This window comes from Hippocampus bargibanti, linkage group LG04, assembly GCF_051943395.1.
Source record: "Hippocampus bargibanti isolate YZ-2025 linkage group LG04, ASM5194339v1, whole genome shotgun sequence".
Classification (NCBI taxonomy): domain Eukaryota; kingdom Metazoa; phylum Chordata; class Actinopteri; order Syngnathiformes; family Syngnathidae; genus Hippocampus; species Hippocampus bargibanti.
Window position 1 is genome coordinate 11,256,644 of NC_142737.1, and position 27,799 is coordinate 11,284,442.

The window sequence follows — 27,799 nt, forward strand, 5'->3', positions numbered from 1 at the left end:
AGCGGTACCACGAGTGATTTTTGTCTCCCACCCTTCAGAGCTGCACAGGCTCAAATAAAGTGGCACAGTAAGAAACAATACTCCTGTGTGCACAGGATTTAAGATTCTTCACGCACATTCCAGATAGATCCCATCAGGGTCTGAAGGACAGTTCAGACTGGAACAGACCGGACCAGAACAGCTGGATTTGTTGGAATGGAAAGTACCGAGGAAGTCGGTGCAGCTTCGGTAACGTAGAGGGGGTCACGTGAATTTGCCGCGATCACACCTCAATCCCTCCCCCATTGTCTTTCTGGAGGAATTAGCGCTTTTGAGACCACCCATTTTTCCCCTGCGATCAAAGAGCAAGGAGAGGAACAATTGAGCTATTCAAAGTGATCTCGTGTTGAAGGCAGATTTGGAAAGGGGATGTTGTGAGGAATGCTTTTTTAAAAACCAAAAAATCGACTATATGTCAAACTCCGCTTCTGGTCACCGAATCGAAAGGGTCTCAGGAGAATAAACAGAGCTTCTGGTGGGTGATTCCTCAGGAAGGAGAAAATTATAGCCAGACAGTGGCTCATTCTGTGTGAAAGAGAAGCTTACTTAATGGGGGGAGAAAAGTGCCTATTTATTGTTTTAAACTGGGGAGATTTGTCTTGGCACAATGACTATAGAAAGGCACAAAAATAAATATATCCGCGTGTTTCAAACAGTGACAGGAAAGAGAGCCGGTCAGGCCTCATGCACTAAAACACGCAAAAGAGGACAAGGCAGAGCCTCCCCGCAGAGCATGAACCAATTACTGCTTTGATGACTTACTGGACTTTTAATCATAAAGATAATACAGTAAAGTCTCGTTATATCGATATTCAAGGGAGTCCGAAAAAATATCGATATAACCGGGACTATCGAAATATCCGACCCTGTTTGCATGTAATTTTCTCCGTGCGTGCATAGAAATAGTATCGATATAACCGGGACTATCGATATATCCGATATCGATATAACGAGACTTTACTGTAATAATACATTTTATTTATAAGTGCCTTTCAAAGCTCTCAAGTACACTCTACAATCACAAAAGAAGGACATAAATAAAATCACAGTTAAATTTATAAAAAGAACAAGAGATAAAAGTATACAGAGAATGCAATTTTAAATAGGTGGGTTTTGAGATGGGATTTGAAGGTAGGAAGAGAATCCAATTCAAGGTTGACATTTTTTTAAGGGGACTTATAACTGGAACACAATATGATATACATATACATATAAGTGGCCCCTTTGAATTTATTTGTCTCAAATTAACTTTCATTTCCTCTTTCTTTCTCAGTGAGCACAGAGGGGAAGGGTGAGCAGTTACGCACAGACGAGGTGGAAGAAGGGGGCAAGATGAAAGAGATATCTTGCTAATTTCAAGGGTGTGGTTTTTAACTCTGCCCCTATTTAAATAACCATATTTTCCAGTGTATAAGGAACACCGGAGTATAAGGCGCACCCCCTAACAAATGGTGTATTTTCAAACTCATTCCATATATTAGGCGCACCAGACTATAAGGCGCACCAGACTATAAGCCACACCTTCAACGAATGAAAACATATTTCAAAATACGTATAATAAATATCTAAAGATTTTCCAAATATAAGGCATTATAACGTACTACGGTAGAGGCTGGCGTTACGCACTACTTCACTACTTCTACGGGGGGAGTAATGGAGACGATGGTTGCTAACAGTAGGTGCGAGACCTGTTGTGGCTCAATTTTACTTCACAGATAAGGCGCACCCGCATATAAGGCACAGGGTTATATTTTGATGAAAATCAAGGTATTGAGGTGCGCCTTATACCGTGGAAAATACGGTCAATAAACAAACAAACAAATACATGAATGAGTAAAGAACTTGTTTGTGACAAATGGACCATTGATCCTCTCCTCTTTCATCTAGAACTGCTTCATGTCATCACAAAGAGGGTACAGCAAGTCCTGAAGAATGAATGTCTCTCTGTGTCTTTGGATATTGGAATGGATTGGATATGCTTTGATTTGTCATATTGTCTCTATGCTGTCATATTATTTGTTATTTAGTTTGTTTTTTGTTCTTTTAACTTCAAGACGGCGCCGCGAGAGTGGCTGCCTTTACAGCAGCTCATGTATTTTGTTTTTCTACTTTCATTCCTTTCATCACTTTGCTGCTGTGAAATGTAAATTTCTCCACTGTGAGACTAATAAAGGCAAATCCAATCCAAATCCAATCCAATCACAGACGGATGAGTCCTGTCTCATTGTACATTTAAGTTGTTCATTTTTAAATTTATCTTGAAAAAAATAGCCCCAAACTTCCACCCAGCCTTTTCCAGATCAACAGACAGACCAGAATGTTGAAACAGCTTTCGTTATTGTACTTGAAGAAAACACAGCCTGGTACGATCATCCTGGACAAAAATGTGTCCCTAAGGGGGCCGTAGGATTTGTTCACACAGCAACACATGCTCGAGTGCTTTGGGGAGACGACATTGAGGCAGACAATGAGGGCAAAACTGACGGTGCCCTGGCCAGGGGTGAAATACAGCAACTGAGCGGCCCAACGTAATGGGACGGGGGTGCCCGGGGGTGGGGAGGGGTGAGAGGGGTGCCCTGTTTTGGAGTCCAGAGTGGGTGGGAGAGGGTTGTTGCAATAAGAATGGTGGGAGAGAAGGTGAGAAGAAAGCGGATGAGAACATGGAATAGGAAAAGCCTGGACAGAGGAAACAGAAGGCAGCAGAGAGGAAAAAGTGCACTACGGTTGTCTCATGCTCTTGCAGGAAAAGAAGGGATGATGTTTCCAACACTTGTTAAATTTTAATTTTGGTCAGTGTTCGTCATGAACATAAAGCTAAATTAAAGAGAGGGTGTGATGTAGGACAAAAATCCAAAATGGATTCTGATAAAGACTGAAAGGATGATTGATAAATCTTGACTTATTAAACAGCCTTGCATCATCTCGGAACATTTACGATAAAAGTGTGTTTAGATATTACTGCCAGGTTTCAGGTTTGAAAGGGAAAAAAACATCCAAAATGTGTCTTAACAGAATGATTGGCTGAAGTAAAAAATTACAGGTGAACGGGCAAGTGATGAATACAGACATTTGATAAATATTGAATAATTGTGCAGTGTTTTTTAGGGCGGGAAGGAAGCTGACTTCCTGGATCAGCTACCCCCCATTGAATGCACTTGAAACTGAAAGATTTTTCCTTGACTTCGATTGGAGAGATCACACTGTTAAAAGATCGCTGCAGATGTCTCCTAAAAAGATACTCTGGATTTTTGTGACCCACCTCAACCAGATGTGAGTCTTCTCAGTTGAGACAAGAACAGCACGAAGAACTGATTGAGACCAAACAACTCCCTCCCACACAGGAAATGACTATAAGGCCCCGGACTGAGTGAACCTCCCAAAATACACTTCACTGGGCAGTAGAGCACTGCAAGACAACCCCAAAGGAAATTGCCAATAGAGCAGGCAGAGATAAAGAGAAGAAAAAAAACAAGAGGTATTTCAAGAGAGGAACCAAGTGTTTGAAAAGCAATCACGAGTGAGAAAAAGAAAATATTAACAACAGTAACCCCCCGCCTGCCCCCATCTCCACCCACTTTGTCTGTAAGTAACCTGCTTGAGATAACAAGTCATCTCTTGACCTGGGTTGTGACACATTGCAGGAAATGTATATTGTTCTGTACGAGCTGTTTCCCCCTCGCTTGAACAGGAGAAAGTACATTCCGAGGTGGGAGGTCTCAATTTATTAAGAGGAAAAAAAGAGAAAAAAATACACATGTATACACGTGTACCCACGTATACCCACACATACACACACAAAACACACATGCATACACACGCACACACACACACACACACTAGCATACACATACACACACATGCATACACATACACATATACACGTATGTATGTTTATGCATATATATACATATACACATGTATGTTTATGCATAGATAGATAGATAGATACATAGATCGATGCACGTACATACACACATATACACACACACATATATATCTATCTATATATATATATATATATACACACACATATATACATACACATATATATATACATACACACATATATACATACACACACACACACACACACACACACACACACACACACACACACACACACACACACACACACACACACACACACACACACACATATATATATATATATATATATATTTATATACAGTAAAGTCTCGTTATATCGATATTCAAGGGAGTCCGAAAAAATATCGATATAACCGGGACTATCGATATATCCGACCCTGTTTGCATGTAATTTTCTCCGTGCGTGCATAGAAATAGTATCGGTATAACCGGGACTATCGATATATCCGATATCGATATAACAAGACTTTACTGCGTGTATATATATATATATATATATATATATATATATATATATATATATATATATATATATATATATATATATATATATATATATATATACATACACATATATACACATACATACATGCATGCATATACATACTAATATATACACATACATACATATACATACACATGCATACATATACGCACGCACGCACACACACACACACACACACACGCACAAACATACTGTCCATCTATATAAATACAAAAATAAATACATTAAATAAATAATGCAGGAGAAAAATTCTGCATGGTCTGCATCACCCCTCATGGCTGTTGGCACCGAAACCACCAGAGGAAGGAGTGTTGCTGGACTCTGCTCGACTGGACATTATGACAGGATGCACACGTGTTCCCCTAAGAACCACTTCAGCTAATCTGATCCAAACAACAAAATGCTATTTGATCAACTTAGAGATCGTATTATGAGCATGTTTTATTTTCTTAAAAAGCCCCTGTTTGTTTTTTCAGAAACAAATGTTCCCATTAGCAATTGAAATACAGGAATCATCTGGTATATTGCATAGTGAAATACAATTTGTTTTTTTTAAAAGGCGGTATAAGATTGTTGAAAGGGCGTGGGAGGGAAATGTTAAGACAAAAAGGACTTATAAAAGGAAAAATATATCAGTTAAAATACATCAGGTCTCTCCACATCACAATACAAACACATATATATTGTGCAATCTAGTATCTGCACTTGGGTGAATTGTGACAGGAAACAAAGTTTGCTCAATTGAAATTGTCACAGGAAGGCTCGATGGAGGTCACAACACAAAGCGACCCGACAAAGCGCGATCCGGCTTGGTAGGCCCCTTCAGCACAATTCTACACAATGGATGAACTTCACGTCTGACGTGAGAACCACTCACACCTCTAGCAAACTGTTAGTGGTCTCCAGACGGCTATAGCAGATGCAAACTCCCTGACTCGATTGAAAATGTGACTTTTGAACTGATCAGTTTGGTCAGGGGGGTGGGGAACTATGGTCTAATCTTTATTTTATTTTATTAGAGTAAAAAGCTGAGAGTAAATTGAAATGTTTGTAGCGCTCTCCTGCTACCTTGCAATCTCATAAAATGCTGCCTGCGTGCTTTTCAAGCAGCCTCGCTGTGGAAAAACCTTCAGCAAACCAAATTTCCTGTGAAAGTGAAAAGATTCCTTTGAGTTGGTGCCCTGATGCCTGTCAGACCACCGTCTCCGGGGCCTGAATGAGGCACAGGAGGGGAGGTCTGAGCTTTGAAGAGGTAGCTGGGGTGACTTCCAATTAAGAAGCCCCCAGGTTGAAAAAGTAATTTATGTCGGAGAGTAATCAGAGGCAGGAAAAGCCTGCCATGAATGCGATCAGCTGTGACGTGTGTATTGTCCTACTGCGTCCTTCCACCTCGCGTCAGCAGGAAACTTGGGAGCGTGCAAGCGGCTTGACACTTGGAGGTGCTCCAAAAGGAAGTTTGAAGGACGAGCTGAGATTGGATGAAATGAGCTCATCTATGTTGTAAACACCCGCTTTGATATTGTTTTTTTTAAAAAACATACATCATTGAACTCCCCCCAGCCAGGGAGGTGCACATTTATCTCCTTGCATAAACGCAAGCCGTTAAATACAAACAAGTGATCGTTGGAACAATTGAGGAGGTGGATAGACCATAGCTACAGTGTAGCGCATCAGATGAACTTTGGTGCCTTACCCGCCTCTTCAAGCGATCCCTCTCCTTCAGCGTCAGCGTATCGGCTTTGGCGATGACCGGAACGATATTAACTTTGCTGTGGATGGCCTTCATAAATTCCACATCCAAAGGCTTCAGGCTGTTGGTGGGAGGGCAGGGATGACAATATGAAAAAGGATTCACAAATTTATTCGGGAATTGAAAATATGACGTAGAGCGCCATTCCCGAATATATTCGGGTTTTGTTTTTTCTTGTTTCGGTGCCAATAAAGCGCTGGCCAAGGCCTCTGGCGATGTTTTTTTCTCTTCCACAAGGTGGCAACATGTCTCCCTTTTCCATGTTAGTGCTTTAGCTGTTGTTAAAGCGATATATAAACACATATGTACTGTATGTATTGCATTGTATTTTGGACAGACGCCCTCATTTCAAGCTCATATAACTCCAGACCCATATAATTTAGGAATTAACTCTGCATTGAATGTTTATGTAGTCCTAAAACTCAATATTCTGCGGGTCCTGGAATTTGAGTGACAATGACAAAAACCCCGGCACTGGAGTGGACACATTTTTGCACGTTTGGCAGTGAATGAGTTAACTGTAATTTCATTATCACATGACGTCAGCAAGTAGTTCATTACCCGTGTCCAAAAGGTGATATGAAGTAGAAGCAGCAGTGCACCCTGTTGTCCACTATGTGGCGTCGGTTGAGGCCGCTCTCGTCGTGGAGGTAGCGCTCAAACTGATTGTCAATGTACTGGATGATGGTCTTGAAACTTCACGCCGCCATGCGGGATTGAAAAAGGAAAAGCGGTAAGCAGAGGCGACCAGTGTTAACTGTGGAACCTTGAGACTCAAATTTGCATCACATTCACACCGATGGACAATTTGGAGTTTTTAATTAAGTGTCATGTAGACGGGAAGAATCGGGGAGAAAGCCTGAGTCCAAACTTGAACCCCGACTCACAGAATTTCTCACCATTAATCCATCGTACAGGCGGCCAAATACCAACAACACCATAAATAATGAAAAGAATGGACTATAATTGAAATACTATGTACAATAAATAATATATAAATATGATGAGACCTTGTAAAAAGAAACAGTACCGTATTTTCCGGTGTATCAGGTGCACAGCCAAAGAATGGTTTATTTTCAAACTTTTTCCATAGATAAGGTGCACCACATTATACGGCACTACAGTAAATGGAAAGGGAATGTCAACAAAACAGTCAGATTTTGTCATAATTTTCCTTTTTTGACGTCTAACATGAAAATAGAAATAGACGCACAATTTTCCATTTCTAATTATTATGCCAAAAATGGAAAATTAAGGCAAAATAGAGAAAAAAAATCCACCCTGCAAAGTAATTTTAAGAGATTATTGAAATGAAACGCCGTTTTATACATCCCACCATTAACTGCGCATTATTTCTTTTATGGGGCGAAATGGAGTCAGTGGCTGCTGACAGTTGTTGCGAGACCTCTTGTGGCCTAATATTACTTCACATATAAGGCGCAGTGTCATTTTAGAAGAAAATGAAGGCTTTTGGGTGTGCCTATTACACCAGAAAATACGGTAATTGTCTTTTGTGAGGGTCATAAAAGGAACTTTTGTATGAGCCTTAACAGTGTTAAAATGTTACTGAAAACACTGTTTCACAGTTAAAAAGATAAGTTGGAAGTCACTTGGCAATCATGTCATCATATTGCTTGATATTGGAAAGTTTCAATGTAGGCTTTTAAAACAGAACATATCCCATCATTAAAACGATACCCCTTTTCCACAGCGATTTACCTGATAACAATCTTTTTCTTGGAGGGGGGGGGGGGGGCACATTGAAAATATGTTAGTGTAACACCGCAGGCACGTCCGTCCTGTGGACTAACGGAGGAGGTTTTAGTGGAAACTGAATGAAGGATGAAATGTAAGAAGGGATTTGAGGATAAGAGATAAAGGATAAGAAAGCATACATTCCCCCGAGATGTTTTCATTTCTCCTTCTCTACAAGGTCAACAAACACACCAGTCCTGACTGTTGATGGCGTCGCCGTAGCCTGGCGTATCCACGACGGTGAGGCGGAGCTTCACCCCCCTCTCTTCGATTTCCACGGTGGACGCCTCGATTTGTACCGTCCTTTCGATCTTTTCTGTGGAGTAGGGGGAATGGTTGTCAGATGTCGAAAACAGACCCAAAAAAATCCCCAGCGGTCTTACAATAGTTGTACTTTGTATTACAGCTTGTGCAACATTGTCTCAACCGCCGGCTCCACACGGGTTATGTGAAATTGTGTTTTTTTGTCATACAAAAAGTTTGTACAGAATGACCCTTGGGGGTTGGGGGAGAGCGTCTGGATCATTGTTTAAAGCCAAACTAAGGCATTCCCAACATTCCTGTCGAAATAATGCTCAGCTGGAGACACTGCAGCAGACATTTCTCTATTATTACAGTGCGTGCGTGTGTAAACGCACATGTGTCCGTGGGAGTTTACCTGCGGCGCCAGGAATGTAGCGTTCAGGGTAAAGATCAGTGAGGAACAAGCTGTTTATAAGTGTCGATTTACCCAAACCAGACTCCCCTGAAAACAAAGAGAGCAAGCAACATTCAGTACAAATGGTGTGTCAGAAGACTTACATAGAACATACGATGGGAGTTAAGGTGTTTAAAATGTCAAATAACAGTTACACACACCTACAACCATGAGGGTGAATTCAAATCCTTTTTTCACTGACTTTCGGTGAACTTGGTTTGGGAGGTTTGCGAACCCAACATAGCCAGCTGTATCAGGGAACTGCAGGAAACAATCAGCCAATTTATTTTTGAGGCAATCTGAAATATTAACAATGGCACAATTCACCACTAGCACATTGCTCGTGTATTCGCACGTACTTGTGAGTCCAAACTTACAGTGTGACTCACCTTTCCTTTTTCTCCAGACTGAGACATTGCTGAGGTGTACAAGAGAGGTCCCTCAAACCTACCAGTATAAAAATAAGAGTTGGTTTTGAATAAAATGATTTCTTAAACCTGTACCTTAATTTTAAATATAACACTCGTTCACATATACAGTATCTATCTATCTATCTATCTATCTATCTATCTATCTATCTATCTATAGTATATATCTATCTACAGTATCTGTCTACAGTATCTGTCTACATATCTACCTACCTATCTATCCATCCATCGATCCATCTATGCCTAAACTTACCTCTATTCTAGGGTAAAAAATATAATGGTTGATTCGTCTGTGTAAGCTCTCAGTCGTACAGGAGTGGTCCATCGATGAAAAGGTTTCTTCAGTCGTCATCTGTACTTCTTTATATATATATATATATATATATACACAGTACAGTCTCGTTATATCGATATTGTCTGTAGTCGGAAAAAATATCGATATAACCGGACTATCGATATATCAGATACTGCGCCATGTAAATTTCCTCCTTGCGTTCATAGAAATAGTATCGTAATAAGCAGTACTATCGATATAACCGATATCGATATAACGAAACTTTACTATATATATATATATATATATATATATATATATATATATATATATATATATATATATATATATATATATATATATCTTATCCAAGAAACTTCATCAGCAAACTAAAGCCTTACTGGTAGTTATGTATGTGTGTGTGTGTGTATATATGTAACGGAGTTGTACACTTAGGTTATTAAATTATGAAGGAAGTGACGCAACGGCGCACAGGGTGGCACTATGTCCCGCCCATAGTTTCCAGAACAATCTCGAGGAGATTCAGGTTAATCACAAGACGAAACCCATGCGACTTCACCCATCCCTTCTGCCATACTGTGTTGCAGAAATAAAAGAAATAAAAAGACACATCCACGCGTCTCGTCTTCATTAATACAGCAGCATCGTGGAGATGAAGACAGTCACTGTTGTGACACCCGTAACATTGGTGCCGTGACCCGGATTCACAAGTGACTCTCCACTTCGGACCGGGACCGCGATGCTGCACAATGAAGACGCTGTGCAGTCCCATCACTCGGTGGACGGTGTGTCGACCCCCGTTTTGGAAATACATGTAGAGTGTTAATTGTCTACCTGCTGTTTTGCAATTGGTGTACTTTTTTTTCATGTACGTGTTTTCGTGTGTTAAGTCTAAGAATGAGCTCCTTGCATTTAACCAGTAGCACACCTTTGAATGAGTGTGTTGCTAGAAGTAGAGGCTTCCCAACCGTGTAACAGTTGTGTAGTGTAATCCAGAGTGGTGTAGGTTGTACAGAGGGGAATGGGCAGGTTCAAGCTGAGGCCACTTATGTTAGTGGGGACAGAGTTCCTTCCCAGACCCAGTGCAGTGCATCTACGACGAGCGCACAGACAACTGATACACCAGCAACAGATACCTTTCTCCAGTCTGTCACAGTTATGTAGTGCTATGCAGGGTGATGTAGTTTGTACAGAGGGGAATGGGCAGGTGCGAGCTGAGGCCACTTATGTTAGTGGGGACAGAGTTCCTTCCCAGACCCAGTACAGTGCATCTCCGACGAGCACACAGACCCTGACACACCGGCGACAGATCCCTTACTCCAGTCACCTGACGTAGTTGGTCAGATGAGTGACATAATTAGACAGCATTTTTGTACATCCTTGCCCGATAACCTTGTCTATTGTGCCTGTTGGTCTTTCTGTTGTCTTCCGTGTGTGTTGCCTCACTTCTGCATAATTTAAGGGGGGTGTATGTAACGGAGTTGTACACTTAGGTTATTAAATTATGAAGGAAGTGACGCAACGGCGCACAGGGTGGCACTATGTCCCGCCCATAGTTTCCAGAACAATCTCGAGGAGATTCAGGTTAATCACAAGACGAAACCCATGCGACTTCACCCATCCCTTCTGCCATACTGTGTTGCAGAAATAAAAGAAATAAAAAGACACATCCACGCGTCTCGTCTTCATTAATACAGCAGCATCGTGGAGATGAAGACAGTCACTGTTGTGACACCCGTAACATATATATATATATATATATGGCCTAAAACTACCAGTAAGACTTTACTTTGCTTGGATTAGAAGCGAAACATCCGACACCTTCAAAGAAGTACAGATAACGGCTGAAGAAACCTTATCATCAATAGTGGTTGATTGTAGAATAGATTATGCAATCAATTGATTGGTTTTAGGGACAAGTCTATGGGAGGGTTAAGAAAGTTTTTGGAATGCCTGGTCCTTACATGTACAGGAGTTGAGAATGGGGGGGGGGGGGGGGTTGCTACACCACGCCTTTGCAGCTATTACTGTTTTCCACTCACTCCTGGGAATCTGTGGGATTTTTGTCCATTCACGCAGAAGAACAATTATGAGGTAAAAGGTCACTGATGCTGGATGTGAGAAAGGGCCTGGTGGCTCACAATCTCAGTGGTGGCTCATTCAAAATATGAGCCACTGAGAACTAAAGTGGGCTAAATCCAGTTTGTCATTTTTAAGTTACGGTAAATTAAGAGATGAATGGAGAACATTTATGTTTCAGATGGTTCAGAAATGATGGTTAGTGGCTTATTGTGTTTTTAAATTTGGTGATCATTCCAATATTACACTCAGCACTTTCTTGATACGTTAGTGAATCAAATGGACCTAACTCAGGACCTAACTCACATTTCCAACATGGCAATGCTTAGAACAAGGCTTGACCCCCCAAAAAAATCTCTGACAGTGAAGTTCAGGGGTTGATTAAATAAAATATAGTGCAAGTAACTGGAGGTGTTATGCGTTGAATAATAAAGTCCACATTAGATTCTGAGATTTTCAATTTCCAATAATTAAGTGGCCCAAAAACACTTTTTTTCCCAACCACCCTGGTCATTGCTCTGAAGTAACGGTGGCGCGTGTGTGAAAAGTTTCCTCTCTTCACTTTTTATTTATCTGGCTAGCTGGCTATCTAGATAGCTACCTAGCTAGCTATCTAATTGCTGTCTATTAGCTATCTATCTAGCTAGCTGTCTATTTAGCTGGCTACTAGCTAGCTGGCAAGCTTTTTACTTGAGTCATTCCGGGTTGAGTGAACGCTGGCGCGTGTGGCTGACTCACCCACAGAAAAAAACTTAGCCTTCAGAGTTTTGAAAGGCACTTATCAATAAAATGTATTCTTATTATGATTACCTTGAGTGCCAATGGTTCTGTATTTTACTGCACGATGGAGATTCACATTGTCATATTCACATATGTACATCAATTCGGGCCACAAACCCATTTTGTTAATGGTACTGACTGAAGCAGTGGACTGTTTATGTGCCCAAGGAAGAGTTTTGGGTACAAGATGCCGGTCTTGTTCGAGGACACCACAGCCCATAAAACTAGAAACAACCAAAATACGTATTCAGTCATATTTCAAACACCTTTTAAGTATCCGAACATGGATCAATTTATGTATGAAAGTACTTCTGTACAAAAAAAACATCCCCCTGCGCACTGAATTTGTTCCAAAACTTCCATTAAAGTGTTACAGTGGTCCCTATGCAGCCTCCTCCCTCTATGACCCTGAACAGACGACAGAGCAACAAGCTGGCATGATAAATTAGCCCCATAATGACTGAGCAGGAAGAACAGGCACCATTTTATCAACAACACACTGGCCCTTGACATGTGGAGTGTGATAAGCATAAGAAGGAGGCAGACGGCTACGCGATGCCAAGCAGAGATGCACTCACGGGGGTGGTGGCATGGGAACCTTAACTGACCTTTCCCCATTGGCATGTGACACATCGGTGGGCACTTAGTGGGCACATTTCACACGGTCGAACTGAATTAGAATGTGGCAGCCCGCATATCAACATGATGGTGAAGGGACTATCAATCAAACTAACAGTGTGGTTTCAGCACAGCTGCACGAGAAACAATGGTTGTTTACTCCTCTGCTTCCCAAATGTCTTCCTTTATACGTTGACATGGCAACATTTACCTCAGTCCTGATTGCCAGCACGACGGAAAGATTTAAAGAGGTCTTTTTTTTTTGTTTCCTATTTCATTCTATCGCACATAAGTGACAATTCTTTATACAGCGACCTTTCAGTTCTGGTCCAATGCCATGTACACCATAAAGTAAAGATGACAAATGTTGGAAGATTTTATACTTGTTATCTAGGCACACTTTACAGCAGGGGTGCTCACACCTTTTAAGCATGGGAGCTATTTTTGAAATGACCAAGTCAAAATGATCTACCCATTATTGAAAAATATATTGAGGATTCTTGCAACTTATGTTGATGTATAGCCACATACATTACACAACATAACATAATTATGCACATTTTTTCCATTACCCGAATTCACTGAGAACTGGCAGACAAGACAAACACACCTTGAAAATGTCAACGTGAAAAAAAAGTCCTACCCCCCATTCCGTACCCCCACTCATTTTTATACTCTTACATTTAAGAGAAAATAACGAGTGGAAATTTAGTTTGTAACTAACGACTAGCTTGTTAATTTAGCGTTCAGCGGCATTGTTTGAGCATGCACAGTGTACCTAATAATGAGATGTCATTGTTATTTAGTTTTTTTGTTCTTTTGTCTTCAAGATGGCGCACGAGAGTGGCTGCCTTTCCAGCAGCTCCTATATGTTGTTTTTATACTTCTTTCTTTCGTTTCATCTTTCTTTCATAACTTTGCTGCTGTGAAATGTAAATTTCTCCACTACAAGACTAATAAAGGTAAATCCAATCCTATCCAATCTGATTGGTTTCCGTTGTATCAATCAAGTGAAGGGGTGGTTGACAGGCTGACATCTAATTTTTATACGAATCAACTTAACTTTGTTTGTATAATGTCACATCATCTTGTCATGCGATCTACTAATATTACTTTGGAGATCGACAGTTCGATCGCGATCAACGTATTGGTGTACACCATAAAGATGACAAATATCGGAATATTTTACATTTGTTATTTAGGCATGCTTTACAGCTTTGGACAATAGAAATAATACACTTGCCCATCAATTTTCATTGTACTTTCTGTCATTCAAGCAATGGATGCATTGCAAGCCCATCCCAGCTGACTTTATATAGCCTGGATGGGCCACCAGCCGGAGAAATACAACAAATTGGATCCTAAAATAGCTGCCAGTTCCCATGGTTCACTTAAATACAATCCACACAATGGAAATTGAAAATACGTCAAAGTGGACCACATCCAGTATGATTCCGCTTTGGCACCGTTAAAGACTTTACCTGGCTGAATTTGAATCTACTATTGCCAAAGGAAAAGCGAGACCGTTATGTATAATTACCTGTGGCCTCATGTGCAGCGGCGCGCATTGCTTTCATACTAAAATTTAGTGGCCCACCATGTTCCGAAAACATCACACACATGAATAAAATCAAATAAAACCCAGAAACATGAATCTGTGCATATGCATGAATCCAAAAACATTCCTTTCAATACATTTCAAATTAATGTCAGAGTATCACACCTTTGCCTTCCCCCTTCTTATATGCCGTAATTTCTGGACTATAAGTCGCGACTTTTTGTCACGAGCTTTCAACTCTGAAAAAATCAACACCAATGGGTTTTGAAAAGACGGACTGCTGCATGACGGAGACGACAGCACAAGCTTGGGAGTGACTTACCTCAGGATGAATGTGACACTTAATGCGACAACGAAAGAGAGAATGAGAGCGTCTATGGCGAGGAATATCAGACACTATTCCAATGCAACACAAGATGAGGATAGATCTCAACGACCTGCTATGTTTTTGTCACCAGCCCCGTTAGTGAGTGCGAATGATTTTTTTTCCGCGTCTCAGTGACTTGGTATGTTTTTGTACACATACCTGTTAGCGAATGCGAACGTGTTGCTGCTGTGTTACTGCCGTGTCTCAGTGACTTTTACCGGAATGTTTTTTCACCAGCCCTGTTCGTGCTGTGTTACTACTGTAATGCTTGCTGTGTTGCTGCCGCGTTACAGGCACTGTTTTGAAAGAAAAATTAAGGTATATTAAGGTATAAAATTGAAAAGTGTTTGTTTCTGTGTACCGTCTTTCTTTATAAACATGCAGCTTATAGACAGGTGCGGTTTATGTATGTACAAAATGTTTTTCCTTTAAAAATGTACTGGGTGAGGCTATAGTCAGGTGCGCTATGTAGTCCGGAAATTACGGTAAATTTGCAAATTGGTTGGGCTCACCCGGTGGAACAATCACTTTAATTTTGAGTGATTTAATGTCTTTGATTAAGTCACGTATTTGCCAGAGTTAATTAGTTGGAGTTATACTATCAACAGTATCACGTCGATGAAAAATTGTATTCCTTTGTTAGTGTGCCGCCAACTTAATGAAAAGTCCACATTTGAACACCCATACTCACTTACACAAAAGTGTAAAATTTCTCAACTTTCTCGGTGGAAACCGGTATTGTTATGACCAGCGTTTCAATATCGCGGGTGGTAACATCACAAAGACAACACAACAGGTCAGACAAGCAGGAGGCACACTTCATTAATAATGGCCATTTAATCAGCCGGGCCGTTGAGCTGCTTAAATACACTCTCACAAGTATTAAGAAGCCAGACGAGAAGAGGATTAAACTGTTTGAGCCAAAAGCGAAAATACCACCTTCATGGAGGCCCAACATCTTGGCATGTAATGCATTTACAGTTGTTGTTTCTTTTTATTAATGGACTAGTCCAAGGAGCTCTATCCTCCCTCCGGACAAACTGTGAAGGTCCTGAAGTGGAAAATGGATAAACACTAGAGCCGTACTTCATATTTATTTTAGTAATACTACACTGTAAAGACACAAAATAGTCTTTTATCTGGCAACATATCATGGGAACCCTGCAGTTACCCTATTAAACAAACACAGGACAAAGAGATGTTTGGCACAGGTAAAGACACACTTGTTGATAGGGGGAGGGGGCGGATTATAAATAATTACTTTTTCCGGGGGAGGCTTCGAGGGGAGGTGGACAAAAGTAATAAAGACGTGATATTAGTCTATAAGCCGTGGTTTTAGCAACACTTAAAAATATGAGCGCAGAGGGCAGGAAAAGGTTCCACAATAGGCGGGATGGGAAAGCCTTTCAACCACGAGGAAACCACCGGGCCTCTTCAGAACATAAACATTGAGTTTAAAGTTCAGGATGGACCCTTTATGGTTATGGGGGCATGATCGGAAATGACTGAAACAAGCGGGGAGTCATATCGCAACAAAGTGATATCCTGACAGTCTGGTCCATGCAGCTGCTGTCAAGCATCATGAAGAATGCTAACGATGATTAAATGTGAAACTAATCTCGGGTAGTAGATTAAAGTGCAGATGGACAAGGGACTTCCAAAAATATACTTGAGGAACAGCATTAGACATTTACCGTGACTACAACCGTGAGTCTTTACGCTCTGTGATTAGATTATCAAAGTGTGTCAGAATTCCAGGATGTTTTAAAAACAGTCTACCTCAAAACCTGGAAACGGTCTACGTATGTACTTGATTTGTAGAAATGTTTGTGGGGAGTTGTGCAGTTTGACCTGCTGCTGCAGGGATGCATCTGGGAAATAAAAAAGGGGACCAGTTGGCTTCTTTGGGTCTGAAAATGGGGCCAAATTCTGAAATTGATGGTGCCCGATTTAACTACACTGCTGAAGTATACAAAACTGGTTGAAATAAACCAAAATGTATTCATTCAAATAATAAATTAAAGTCAAAGAATGTATTCATACAGAAAATAAACATTTTCGATGTTCTTAATAATAATGGCAACAACAACAACAATAATAATAATAATAATAATAATAATAATAATAATAATAATAGTGCCTCTTTGCAATTTTTTTGCTGATGATACTAGTGCAGCGTGTTCGACCAGAAACAAATTCCATGTGTGTTCTACATACTTGGCAATTAAGATGATTCTGATTCTGATTTTCTGTTTTTCTGTGGGTGAGCAGCGGCAGCTACACACCTGGAAGTAACTCAAATAGATAGAAAGCTAGCTAGCTATCTAATAGATAGCCAATAGATAGCTTGCTAGGTAGCCAGCTAGATAGCCAGCTAACCAGCTAGACAGACCGAGGACGTTTGGTATATGTAGCATGACATACTGTAAGTCAGTGTGTTTTGATGTTTGTGTCTTCACAGTGGCTATGCTCACTTTAGTTACCACACAATCAAAAATGTGCTATTTTGATATTTTATGGTATTACAGACAAGACAGAGAACAGACTTAGCACAATATTTCTTACTAATGTCTACTTTAACAAATTTATTTGCTTTGAAGATTTCCAATTTGCTGCAGCAGCTCTGAAATCATTCCCATTATCCACTAAATTTGAATCATGAACAGCAGTTTGCTGCAACGAATTGTCACTACCCTCTGCATATTTATCTAATTTTTTTCTTAAAACATGAGAATAAGTTTGTTTGCTTCCTGTTTTAATGTCTTTTATAGTTTTACTCCTGTTCTCACGCTCCACCTTGCAACCATCCGCCATGTTTGATGTAAATAATGCAATGCACCATGGGTAAAGGAATATTCCATCCGGCAGGTTCCGGCAGATAACGGAAAAGCTCGAGATATCCAAGACCACGACTTTGGAACGCACCAAAACAAATACGAGCTGATTACGGCTAGATATCGGAAAGGCAAGATGGCAGACGACTAAAGTTAAAACCTCTGAAGGAAAACGAACACTTTTCAATTGCTGTTTCACTAAATGTGTTTCTTTAGCTATTTTAACAGAAGTATGTCATATGTGGCGCAGATCACGTAGCAATATGCGCTAATCGTAATAGACTTGTGTCGGTGGTGGCGCAGTGGAGTTCCAAAGTTGCGCCAGTGGCTGTCAAAATGCGTGAATGTCGCAAGGGCGCGGCCTAAATGCATCCCTGCTACAGTCTGTTGTTTGGTTGCTAGCAAATTCCTTCTCATTGTAGGGGTGGATTCTTGGCTTGTACTAATGTTGTGCAGAAAGGGGTGTAACTAACAGTACCATGTTAAAGGTTCTGTATGTGACATATCTGTTGAATTGCAGGTAAAGCACAAAAGCGAAATGGCCCCTGGAGACCAGGCCGTTGTTTTAATCCTCAAACTGAACGTAGTCAATGTTGAAGTTGCTTAATATTTATGGTGGCAAATCCTACAAAATTCATACAGTGGCATACATCTGCTTCAAGGGAGAGGAGACTCACAACTGTCTGCGGTAATAAACAATATAATACAATACAATACATGTTGATTTATATAGCACTTTAACAGCAGCTGAAGCTGTAAAAAATGCGCTTAAACAGTAATTTTTGTGGTGCACATTTTTTTTATTCCACACCTATTTACAAAACTGTATGTGTCAATGTCACTGTAGATGTTTTTTTTTAATAAATTGAGTCGTTTCTTACTTTTCAAACCACTTAAAGGACCTTGATTTGTCTGAAGAATAATTCAGTCCTGCTGGTTTGTGTCCGACTTGGAACCCTGTAGAATGGAAGGAAAAGCAGCTTTAAAAAGTGCAGCGAGTTGTGACAGAAAGAGGATTTAAAGACATTTGTGTTGCTTGTTTCCAGATATTGTCCGCACACAGCATTGTACTCTGTCTTGTTTTGCTTGGTTGAATTCACTGCGGTCCTGGAGTTGTTTCACGCTATTTACGGAGCTAACCAAATCAATGCATTGTGTCATGAGCCCAAAGTTGTTCCGACCCAATGTGGCCCCCCTCCGAAGGTAAGATTGCTTTTTGCGCCGCCGCCCTTCTATCCTCCAGGGCTCCCTTAGCATTTACCTAATGGGCGCGCTGTTTCCGCAAGAAAGAAAAAAATCTACACTGTTTGGAATATACTTTAGTAGCGTTACATAGTGATAACAAATATTTTTTCCAGGTTCACAGGTGATATGAGGTCTATTATATCTGGTTTTGGATGAGATGTAGATTACACCGTGGACTGGTAATCGAATGAAATCTCAGGATTTAACCTCAAGATCGAACCCACAGGTGTCAAAGTCAAAGCCCAGGGGCCAGATCTGGCCCATCACATTATTTTATTCGGCCCAAGAAAGAAAATCTGTCACGTCCAAACAAAGCAAAGAGAAGTCTTGCTTCGTTTAGGAGCGAAGTAAGTAGCTCGTGCCCAAAATAGAAGACGGAGACAGGCGTACAGAACGAAAATGTTTAATCCGGTATGTAAATATGCATAGACAAAAATCAACTCAAAGCGCTGGTAAAATAAGGACCAGGACATATAAACTATGCGAAAACAAAAACCACTCGCACAAATGTGAAGAGATAAAACAAACAAGGGTATACAAAACCAAATTAGAAGTACCCAATTCATAAATGCACAGAAAGATAAATAACTACAATAGGAATCATAAACACAATGAACCGAGAGCTACAAGAACAACTACAGACGATCCCCAACTTACGAACATTCGAGTTACGAAAAACAAGTTCAGGCCCGGAGCCACTGAGCTCGCTTGCTGTGTAGAGTATGTGGGCATGGAGGAAATCCCTCTTCCCAGTTGACGCTCCAGGAGGACGCAATGCACAACAAAAAGTAATGGTTGCTGGCACGTAATTCAGTAATTACGCGCCAACAGCTTCAATAACGGCTTACTGAACACTCAAGGATATATGTCGTCGTACAAAAGTTGGTGTAAATTTACTTTATGACTGTTACAGAGTCTGAGTTTTATACTTCCCGTCCAGTGTTTGATTTAAACATACATCCCATACAAAATATAGCACTGAAGCAACTTACGAACAAATACACTTTACGAACGACCGCTCAGAACGTATATCGTTCATAATGTGGGGAGCGTCTGTATGACAAGAAGAAAATACAGTGAGACCTCATCTTACGACTGTCAAATTTATGAAAATTAAACCTTATAATAAGCACTATTTTCATAATACACACCCACCACGGCTGGTCCATCAAGCACACGACCTTCGGATCTGGCGGAGTGATCTTCAGCGGAAGCACACGACCGAACAGCGCTCCAGCCGGCACTACTTTCCACACCCCTTCTCATTGAATGCACACGTCGATCGCCTACTTGCTGCTTTTTGCTGATAATTTTACTATGATGGGACCCAAAAAAACCCACCACAGGCTCGTGTTCAGCCTAAAAAGACACAAAATAAAATCACCGTCGCTGAGAAGGAGATAATTGAAAAACACAAACGAGGTGTGCGTTTGTGTGATTTAGTGGCCGAGCACGGCTATGCTAAGTCAACCATTGCTACCATTCTTCGGAACAGAAAAGCCATCAAAGGTGCGTCTGTTGCAAAAGGCGTTTCCGTGCTCTCAAAGCGACGGTCTCGGGCAATCGACAAAGTTGAAAAACTTCTGTTAATTTGGATTAACGAAAAGCAGCTATCCGGCGACAGCGTGACTAAAGCTATTTTATGCGAGAAAGCACGGCCAATTCACGCCGATATCGCCATGCGCCAACCTGGAAGTTCGGCGCTTATTGAGGATTTTAAAGCCAGTGACGGATGGTTCGAGAACATCTGAGGGGGAGATGGCTGCAGCATCAAGTGAGCTCATAAAGGCAATGTTGGCAAAGTGGAATGATGTGCAGGCTTTTACCGAACAGTTCCATTCAGAAAAGACTGTGGCTATGACAATCATCAACATGATGAACAATAATGTGATGCCTCAGCTTCGTAAGACCTTACAAGTCAGAAAGCAACAGGTGTCAATTAAGAGGTTTTTAATCAGCAAAAATGATGAGGAGTCTCCAAAGAAAAAAAAGAACCACCAGAGAAGGTGACTCTCCTTCTATAAGCCATCAAAAAGGTAAATAAAACTTTATTTTACAGCACAATTTATTTCTTTAATTACAGTACTCATGTAATGTGCCTCTTTCCAAACAGCAATTCCCTTTGACCTTCGACCTCCAACGCCATTCCATCAAGCCATAAATGACCATCACAAATGTAAATAAAGTGACTTTATAATACAATGCAGTGTATTTCTTTCATTACAATACAATAGCACATTTATTATACATAGAATAAGGTATGTTGTGTGTAGTTTTAAGGCTTATTTAGTTGATAAGTATATTTTATGGAAACCAGGGAACGGATTATTCCCATTTCAATGGTTTCCTATGGGAATTTTTTTTAGATACACACTTTTCGCCTTACACGCTCTGTCTGGGAACCAATTAAGTTCGTAAGTTGAGGTCTCACTGTATCCAAATACCAAGCCTGGGGCGCAAGCAGTGGCAAGGCAAATTATTCACTGGCAAACAAATTACAGAATGACACTCCTTAAATACTCCGATGAATAATTAGGAGAATGGCAGCAGGTGTGTTTACAAGCTTGAAAAGCACAAACCTGCCACCTGCTGCCGAATCTGAACATGACAAAAGCAAGTATGTCAAGTTCCATGATGCTAGTTAAAGTCCGAACCAAAATTTCAAATTGTCGTATGAAAACCACAATCACAGTCATTATTTTTGACTTCCGATTTGAAAATGTGTTATTCGTCAATTTGTTGTGCACTCTATATGTAATATGTGGAGGGGCTGAAACATTCTAATAGCTTCATCCATTTTCATAACAGCCCCCTAGAGGAAACCGTAACTACAATGTGGCCTGCGGCAAAAATCGAGTTTGACACCCTTGCTGTAACCTATGGACAATTTGGTGTTTTCATTTAACTAAATAGGCTCATTTTTTTTGCAATGTGGGAGAAACTCAGATCAGAAACATCACTCACTACGACAAAATATCCACTAGAAGTTCTAATTTGAAAAACAAAAAATAGAACGAATGAAAAACAGTGTTGAATTGTGTAAGAACAGCATTCGCTAGTGCAAGAGTACTTCTAGTCAACATGAATCAAGTTGTTTGTCCATTCACACCACATTGCCAAGCAGGAGGATGCCTCCCCTATGTAGTTCGTAATGTCAGACAGATGTCTTTCTTAGGGCTCCTGTGCCGCTCGGTGTTCAGGTCGTAGGAAGGAGAAAGGTCAGAGAGCGGTGAAGTAGCAAGCTCAAGACATCTTTCACTATGCTAACCTGTTGTCCTTGCAACAGCGCATCGGTCTACGTCAAAAGCTAAATAGTTGCAACAACAAAAAAAGGGGAGGCCACCTGACAGACAGAGATTACATCTCAGTGAGAAAGGAAAGTACATTTGCACATTTGTACTGACTAAATAACATAAGTACAGATGGATGATAATTCCTCAATAGTGGCCCTATGCCATATTTGGGACAATGAAAATACATGATTGTTTCCTCCAGTTATCGTGGAGGAAGACATTTACATTTACGCCACTTTACAATCAAAGGTCACGGATTAATCAGATGCTAGAAAGGAGGAATGTTACACAAGAGGGGATTTGCCGGGTAACGTGTGAAAGTCGATGATTTGAATGGACTGTAGATTAAGCTTTTATGTGGGACTGATTTAGAAGGACAATCGTGTGTGGTTTTCCCCACCGTTGTGTATAAAGCAGGACAATGGGATCAAAATGAGTTCTCTGGACGCCTATTTTCGAATGAGGCGTCGGGTTAACGGCGCCTTTAATAATAACTTGTTATAGGCAGGGTCATTTGAAAAGCCTTGTGGAGGACAGTGCACTAGATGTGTGAATGTGTCATTTATGTACAGTAGTGTTTTCTCTTCACATGACCGCATACTGTGCAGTTTTACAATACAATACACATTGATTTATATAGCGCTTTAACAACAGCTGAAGCTGACCTGGGAACGGATTATTCTCATTTTAATGGTTTCCTATGAGAAATTAATTTTTGGGATACACACTTTTCACCTTACACACTCTGTCTGGGAACCAATTAAGTTCATAAGCTAAGTTCCCACTGTATATAGAAAGGTAGAAAATTCAAAATAAATGTTTAGGTCGAGATGAAGACTATCTGGATTCTAATCTTTACTGACATTTCTAAATATTTTTTGTTGTCATGTGAACACTTTAGTGTCTTTTATTTTTTGTTTGTTATGTCAATTGTTTATTTTCGATTGATTGAGTGTGTGAACCTTGTTTAGTTGTTGGTTGTGCAAAATTGTTGTCCTTGTTTTGTACTGTAAAAAAACATGTTTCATTACAACCACAGCAGAGCCCATATTTCAAATCTATATATTGATGATAATCGAGTTAATTGTGGCTGCTAAATTTGTAGTCACGATTAAAACTGGATTAACTGTGCAGGCCTGTGTGAGTAGGATGCCAATTGCATCTAATATGTACTCTTTTTCATACTCTTTGTTTTTAGTGTGTGGACATCTTGGACTAGTCACAACTGAATCAAACGCAAAGCAATAATCACACTGAACTTGGTTTTAAAGAGGTTCGTCTTATGTTAGCATGTATATTTTAAGTATTGAAGGGGCCTTCACCACTCTTTGGTGGTGGCCTCTGCAACAGTGGGTGTCAACCACACCCAGTTTGACTGACAGAGACACGGACATTGTAGACATGCACATTTTCGATTAGCATTCAAAATGTGCCGGCAACTGTCTTTTGGTGTATATTAACTGACGACACTCATAATAAGCGCCAGACAACCTTATTGGTGTAAACGTAACGACTTAAACCAGCAACAGTTGTTTCTTCGACTATTGCTGTCATTTTGCCAGCCAACTTCTACTGTGACCCTCGTTTTTCTTTTCTTTTTTTACAACTCTTTTCACACTCGTGGTTAACAAAATACACACACGAAATCACTCGCCTTCACGACTTACCTGAACTTTGAGATAAAGTTAGTAAACAAAGAGAGTTTCGTTTGAAGCCGTTGTCCCAGCCAGGAAAGGAGACGCGGAAGTCGCTCGCAAAAAGACCACCCCTCTACCCGCCTGTGTTGGCTAGTCGCTCCAGGCGCCATTATGGCTCTGCTGTCCATAACACACCGTACAAAGTTGGATCTAACATGGCGGCCGCAGTGTTCCAGTTTCTTTGCATGTCCTGTACAAGTTTTTCGTACTTATCCAATATTTCTTCGGGAATTTGGCGACGCACATCCAAAACACAAATTTTATCTTTACATCGTAATACTTGGTTTAAAGTTGACAGTTGTATGAACAGTTTTACGCGGAAATGTTTGTGGACATCTTTTAGTTGTATTTGTTTTATTCCACAACATCAGTTCAAAATCCATTGCTTTTGTGTATTTCGGCACAGGTTCTTAAGATTGATTTGGGCGAAAAAAAAGTTAAAATTATACCACCAAGATAATTATTTAATTTTAATAATAGATTTGTAATGGGTGCTGATAAAATAGTTGAAAAAACTATGTAAACTGGAAAAACAACCAAATACAAAGGCATTAAAAAGGCTTTGATCCTCTCCTCTTTCATCTAGAACTGCTTCATGTCATCACAAAGAGGGTACAGCAAGTCCTGAAGAATGAATGTCTCTCTGTGTCTTTGTTTTGTCATATTGTCTCTATTCTGTCATATTATTTGTTATTTAGTTTTTTTTTGTTATTTTGACTTCAAGACGGGGCCGCGAGAGTGGCTGCCTTTCCAGCAACTCATGTATTTTGTTTTTCTACTTTCATTCCTTTCATCACTTTGCTGCTGCGAAATGTAAATTTCTCCACTGTGAGACTAATAAAGGCATATCCAATCCAATTAAATGCTTTCCATTGACAGTTTGACTGTACTGTATATTTTTTTTTTTTTACCACAAGTTATTTTGGAATGACTGTCAAGTAAAATCCATGTTTTATGTTAAATTTGAAACTATTTTGAATAGTTTGGGATTATTTCGCTGTAAATTACATTGCATTGTTGAGTTTTAGTTAAGTAAAGTTACACTATGTGTTAAAAATATACATTCAAACTGTTTTTGTTTTGTATAGTATGCTGTTTTTAAAAAAATGAGTGTCAGTGGAAAGCATTTAATGCCCTTGTATTTGGTTGTTTTTTCCACGGTGATCAACTGGTGCAGATGTCCGGGTTGTACCCCAAAGGCGGTTGGAAGATGTACCAGCACCTACGTGACCCCTGCGACTATGAGGGGTTCAGATAAAAAAATGGATGATTGATGTTCCTTTGGTCTTTCATCTGAAATGTTACGTTGTACTTTTCACATTTGATGATGACGTCAGAAACGCTCACCAACACACCGTCCCTAAAAGATAATATTCATACCGTCCTTAATTATTATGGCTGAGGGGGTCGAAGTACAATTGTGTAATTATATTACTGTGTATTCTTTTTAAAAACAGCATCAAAAACTCATTGACCGAGCAAACCAGTGAATTTGTACTGGAAGCTCTTTCGTGCCCCCCTCCAATTGTAAATAAGTGTTCAAACGAACAAAGCGCGCTGGCCCGCTTTGATTCATCCCCCCGCACAACTTCCCTGCCCTCCTATTGGCCGTCTAAGATGCGGCTGCAGCTGATTGGAACGAAGTTTCCACTCGGACTTTCACACATCCCCGCCCCACATAAAAAACATCGATGGTCCGGTGAAGCTGCGAGTCCAGTTGTTTTCGCACTCGCACAAAGGAACGGAGGTGCAAAGAGATGCGCAAATAAGAAGCGACTATAGAGACACAAACGACTTCAAAGCGAAGAGAAAGCAGGAAGAAAGAGAGTTTGACGAGTGTTTTTGGACCTGATTGGAGAGAAGAAAAAAAAAGCGAATATGGTATCGGCCGGGTTGGAGATTTTGGGACTGTCGCTGTGCGTGGTCGGCTCTCTTCTGGTGATGGTGGCGTGCGGGTTACCCATGTGGAAGGTAACCGCGTTCATCGAGGCCAACATCGTGGTGGCGCAAACCATCTGGGACGGCCTGTGGATGTCGTGCGTGGTTCAAAGCACCGGCCAGATGCAGTGCAAGGTGCACGATTCAGTTCTCGCCCTCAGCCATGATCTACAAGCGGCCCGGGCGCTCACCATCATCTCGTCTGTGATGGGCGTGTTGGGGCTCATGGTGGTGATTGCCGGAGCGCAGTGCACCAACTGCATCCGCAACGAATACGTCAAAGCTCGGGTGGTGAACGCCGGCGGAGTGATCTACATCATCAGCGGCTTCTTCGTTCTGGTGCCCCTGTGCTGGATGGCCAACAACATCATCTCGGATTTCTACAACCCGCAGGTGCCCGGTTCCAAGAAACGGGAGATCGGCGCCGCTCTTTACATCGGCTGGGCGGCCACCGCGCTTCTGTTGATCGGAGGGGCTATGCTGTGCTGCTCTTGCCCGTCCGGCGGGAACGCGGGATACTCGGTCAAATACGCTCCCACCAAGAGAGCCACGCCGAACGGGGACTATGACAAACGGAATTATGTGTAGCGCCACTTGGACTTTTTTAACACCTACCTTTGTTTTTTTCCAATAAGCTGGAACATGTTTTTCCTATCAGGACCCCCCACCCCCTACCCTCACCCGCTTCCTTTGGATCTTTCAAACTACAACCGACAAAAGGAGTCCAGCATCTTTGTTCGGAACATGCTTTTTTTTTGTAAACTTTTTTGTCAATGTTCATGATTTTTTTTTTTTGTAGACGAACTCATGCCATTGGCTCAACATATGCTTTGCCTGCCAATCTGTACAGTCATTAAGAAAAAAAATGCACTCCATTAAATGATGACATAAAAACATGTGTAAGAGATGTAAACAGAAAAGTTGCAGGACTGAAAATTACATATTTATAACGTAAAATATGACACAAACCCCCACGCCTTTGTGTGTGTTTTTTTTTTTTTTGCTTTGATCTGCTTTGAAGAGGTCCTGGCCTTGTCTATACAACTTCTTCTTTTCCAAGATCTTAGAAACCTGCTTTGAAGATGTGAATGACATTAAAATGATGACCGCGATGAAGATCCTTCAAGAATCCTTCAACAAACAGATGGTGTGGCTGTTATCCAAAGGAATTACTTCAAAGAAGAAAACATATTAATTGGGTTTGAAATATATCTTTTTATATCTTTTATAACACCAGTCCTAGAACATTTTTTAGACACACGTGCTAATTATATAATTTTTTTTTAAAAAGTAACTTTTTTTTTGTTGATATGTTGGGATTGATGACTGGGACATTTTTTTGTGTGCTATTCCAAGCACCTGCTGGCATCGTGACCACTGCAGGAACTCTCAATTCATTTCTTAAGTTCCTGAATTGTTTGGTTTTGTTGTTTGATGTAATGATTCGTGTGTAAGAAAGATGCAATATTGTTTCCCTTTTTATGAAGATTAAACTTACTATATTTGTCTGGATTCATCAGTGTGTTCATATGCAAAAAAAAAAAAAAAAAACAACATAAAAAACTTCCCATACCCACTGTGCATGCACCCCCCCATGCACAGCGGGAGAAAGTATTTTAGTGATCCACAGAAATCCAGATGACAATGCCCATTCAGCTCGAGGAGGGCTCTGCTGTTCAGCTCACAATGCTCCGCAACCCCCACCACCCCGCCCACTGCAAGACCCCCTCTCTCTCCACACTCACACTTCCAGTGAAAAGGCTTCAAATTAAGACTGTAGAGAACTTGCTGGAAACGGTTTCCTCGTAAGTCACCGCATTCATTAGGCGGCCATTTTAATACAAAAGAATGCAAATGCAAATGAGTTGAAATTGCAAGAAAAAAAAGTGAAGGCAACGGTTCAATCCTCCAAGTTTTCGATGCCGAGCCCCCGACCCCCTACACTAGCCTCCCGTGTTGAAAGTGTGATTAAATTCCAAAAGCTTATTCATACTTGTTGTGCTGCTCACTTAAGAGTCTTAGCAGGTCATATG

At 40.7% G+C, this 27,799-nt stretch overlaps 2 protein-coding genes across 2 annotated transcripts in view; one reads left to right on the forward strand and one right to left on the reverse strand.

Annotated features, from left to right (window-relative positions):
* Nucleotides 1–23,900, reverse strand: part of LOC148898973 (septin-2) — a 35,733-nt gene extending 11,833 nt beyond the window's left edge. Inside the window, exons 1-9 of the mRNA XM_088994007.1 lie at nt 23,799–23,900; nt 19,990–20,197; nt 18,475–18,550; nt 9,024–9,081; nt 8,796–8,895; nt 8,596–8,682; nt 8,130–8,253; nt 6,744–6,878; nt 6,126–6,243 (exon numbers count right to left, since the gene is read on the reverse strand). Coding sequence (XP_088850133.1) covers nt 6,126–6,243; nt 6,744–6,878; nt 8,130–8,253; nt 8,596–8,682; nt 8,796–8,895; nt 9,024–9,081; nt 18,475–18,550; nt 19,990–20,104 — 813 coding nt within the window. The 5' untranslated portion in view covers nt 20,105–20,197; nt 23,799–23,900. The remainder of the gene's footprint in view (nt 1–6,125; nt 6,244–6,743; nt 6,879–8,129; nt 8,254–8,595; nt 8,683–8,795; nt 8,896–9,023; nt 9,082–18,474; nt 18,551–19,989; nt 20,198–23,798) is intronic.
* Nucleotides 23,901–25,538: 1,638 nt separating this feature from the next.
* Nucleotides 25,539–27,278, forward strand: cldn5a (claudin 5a). The gene has a single exon (XM_088994008.1). The coding sequence runs from the start codon at nt 25,707–25,709 to the stop codon at nt 26,352–26,354; it is 648 nt and encodes a 215-aa protein (XP_088850134.1). The 5' UTR covers nt 25,539–25,706; the 3' UTR covers nt 26,355–27,278.
* The last annotated feature ends 521 nt before the right edge of the window (nt 27,279–27,799 follow it).

What these genes read in the sequence shown, in the direction of transcription:
- cldn5a (XM_088994008.1), top strand. Translation starts at nt 25,707, where the DNA reads ATGGTATCGGCCGGGTTGGAGATTTTGGGACTGTCGCTGTGCGTGGTC.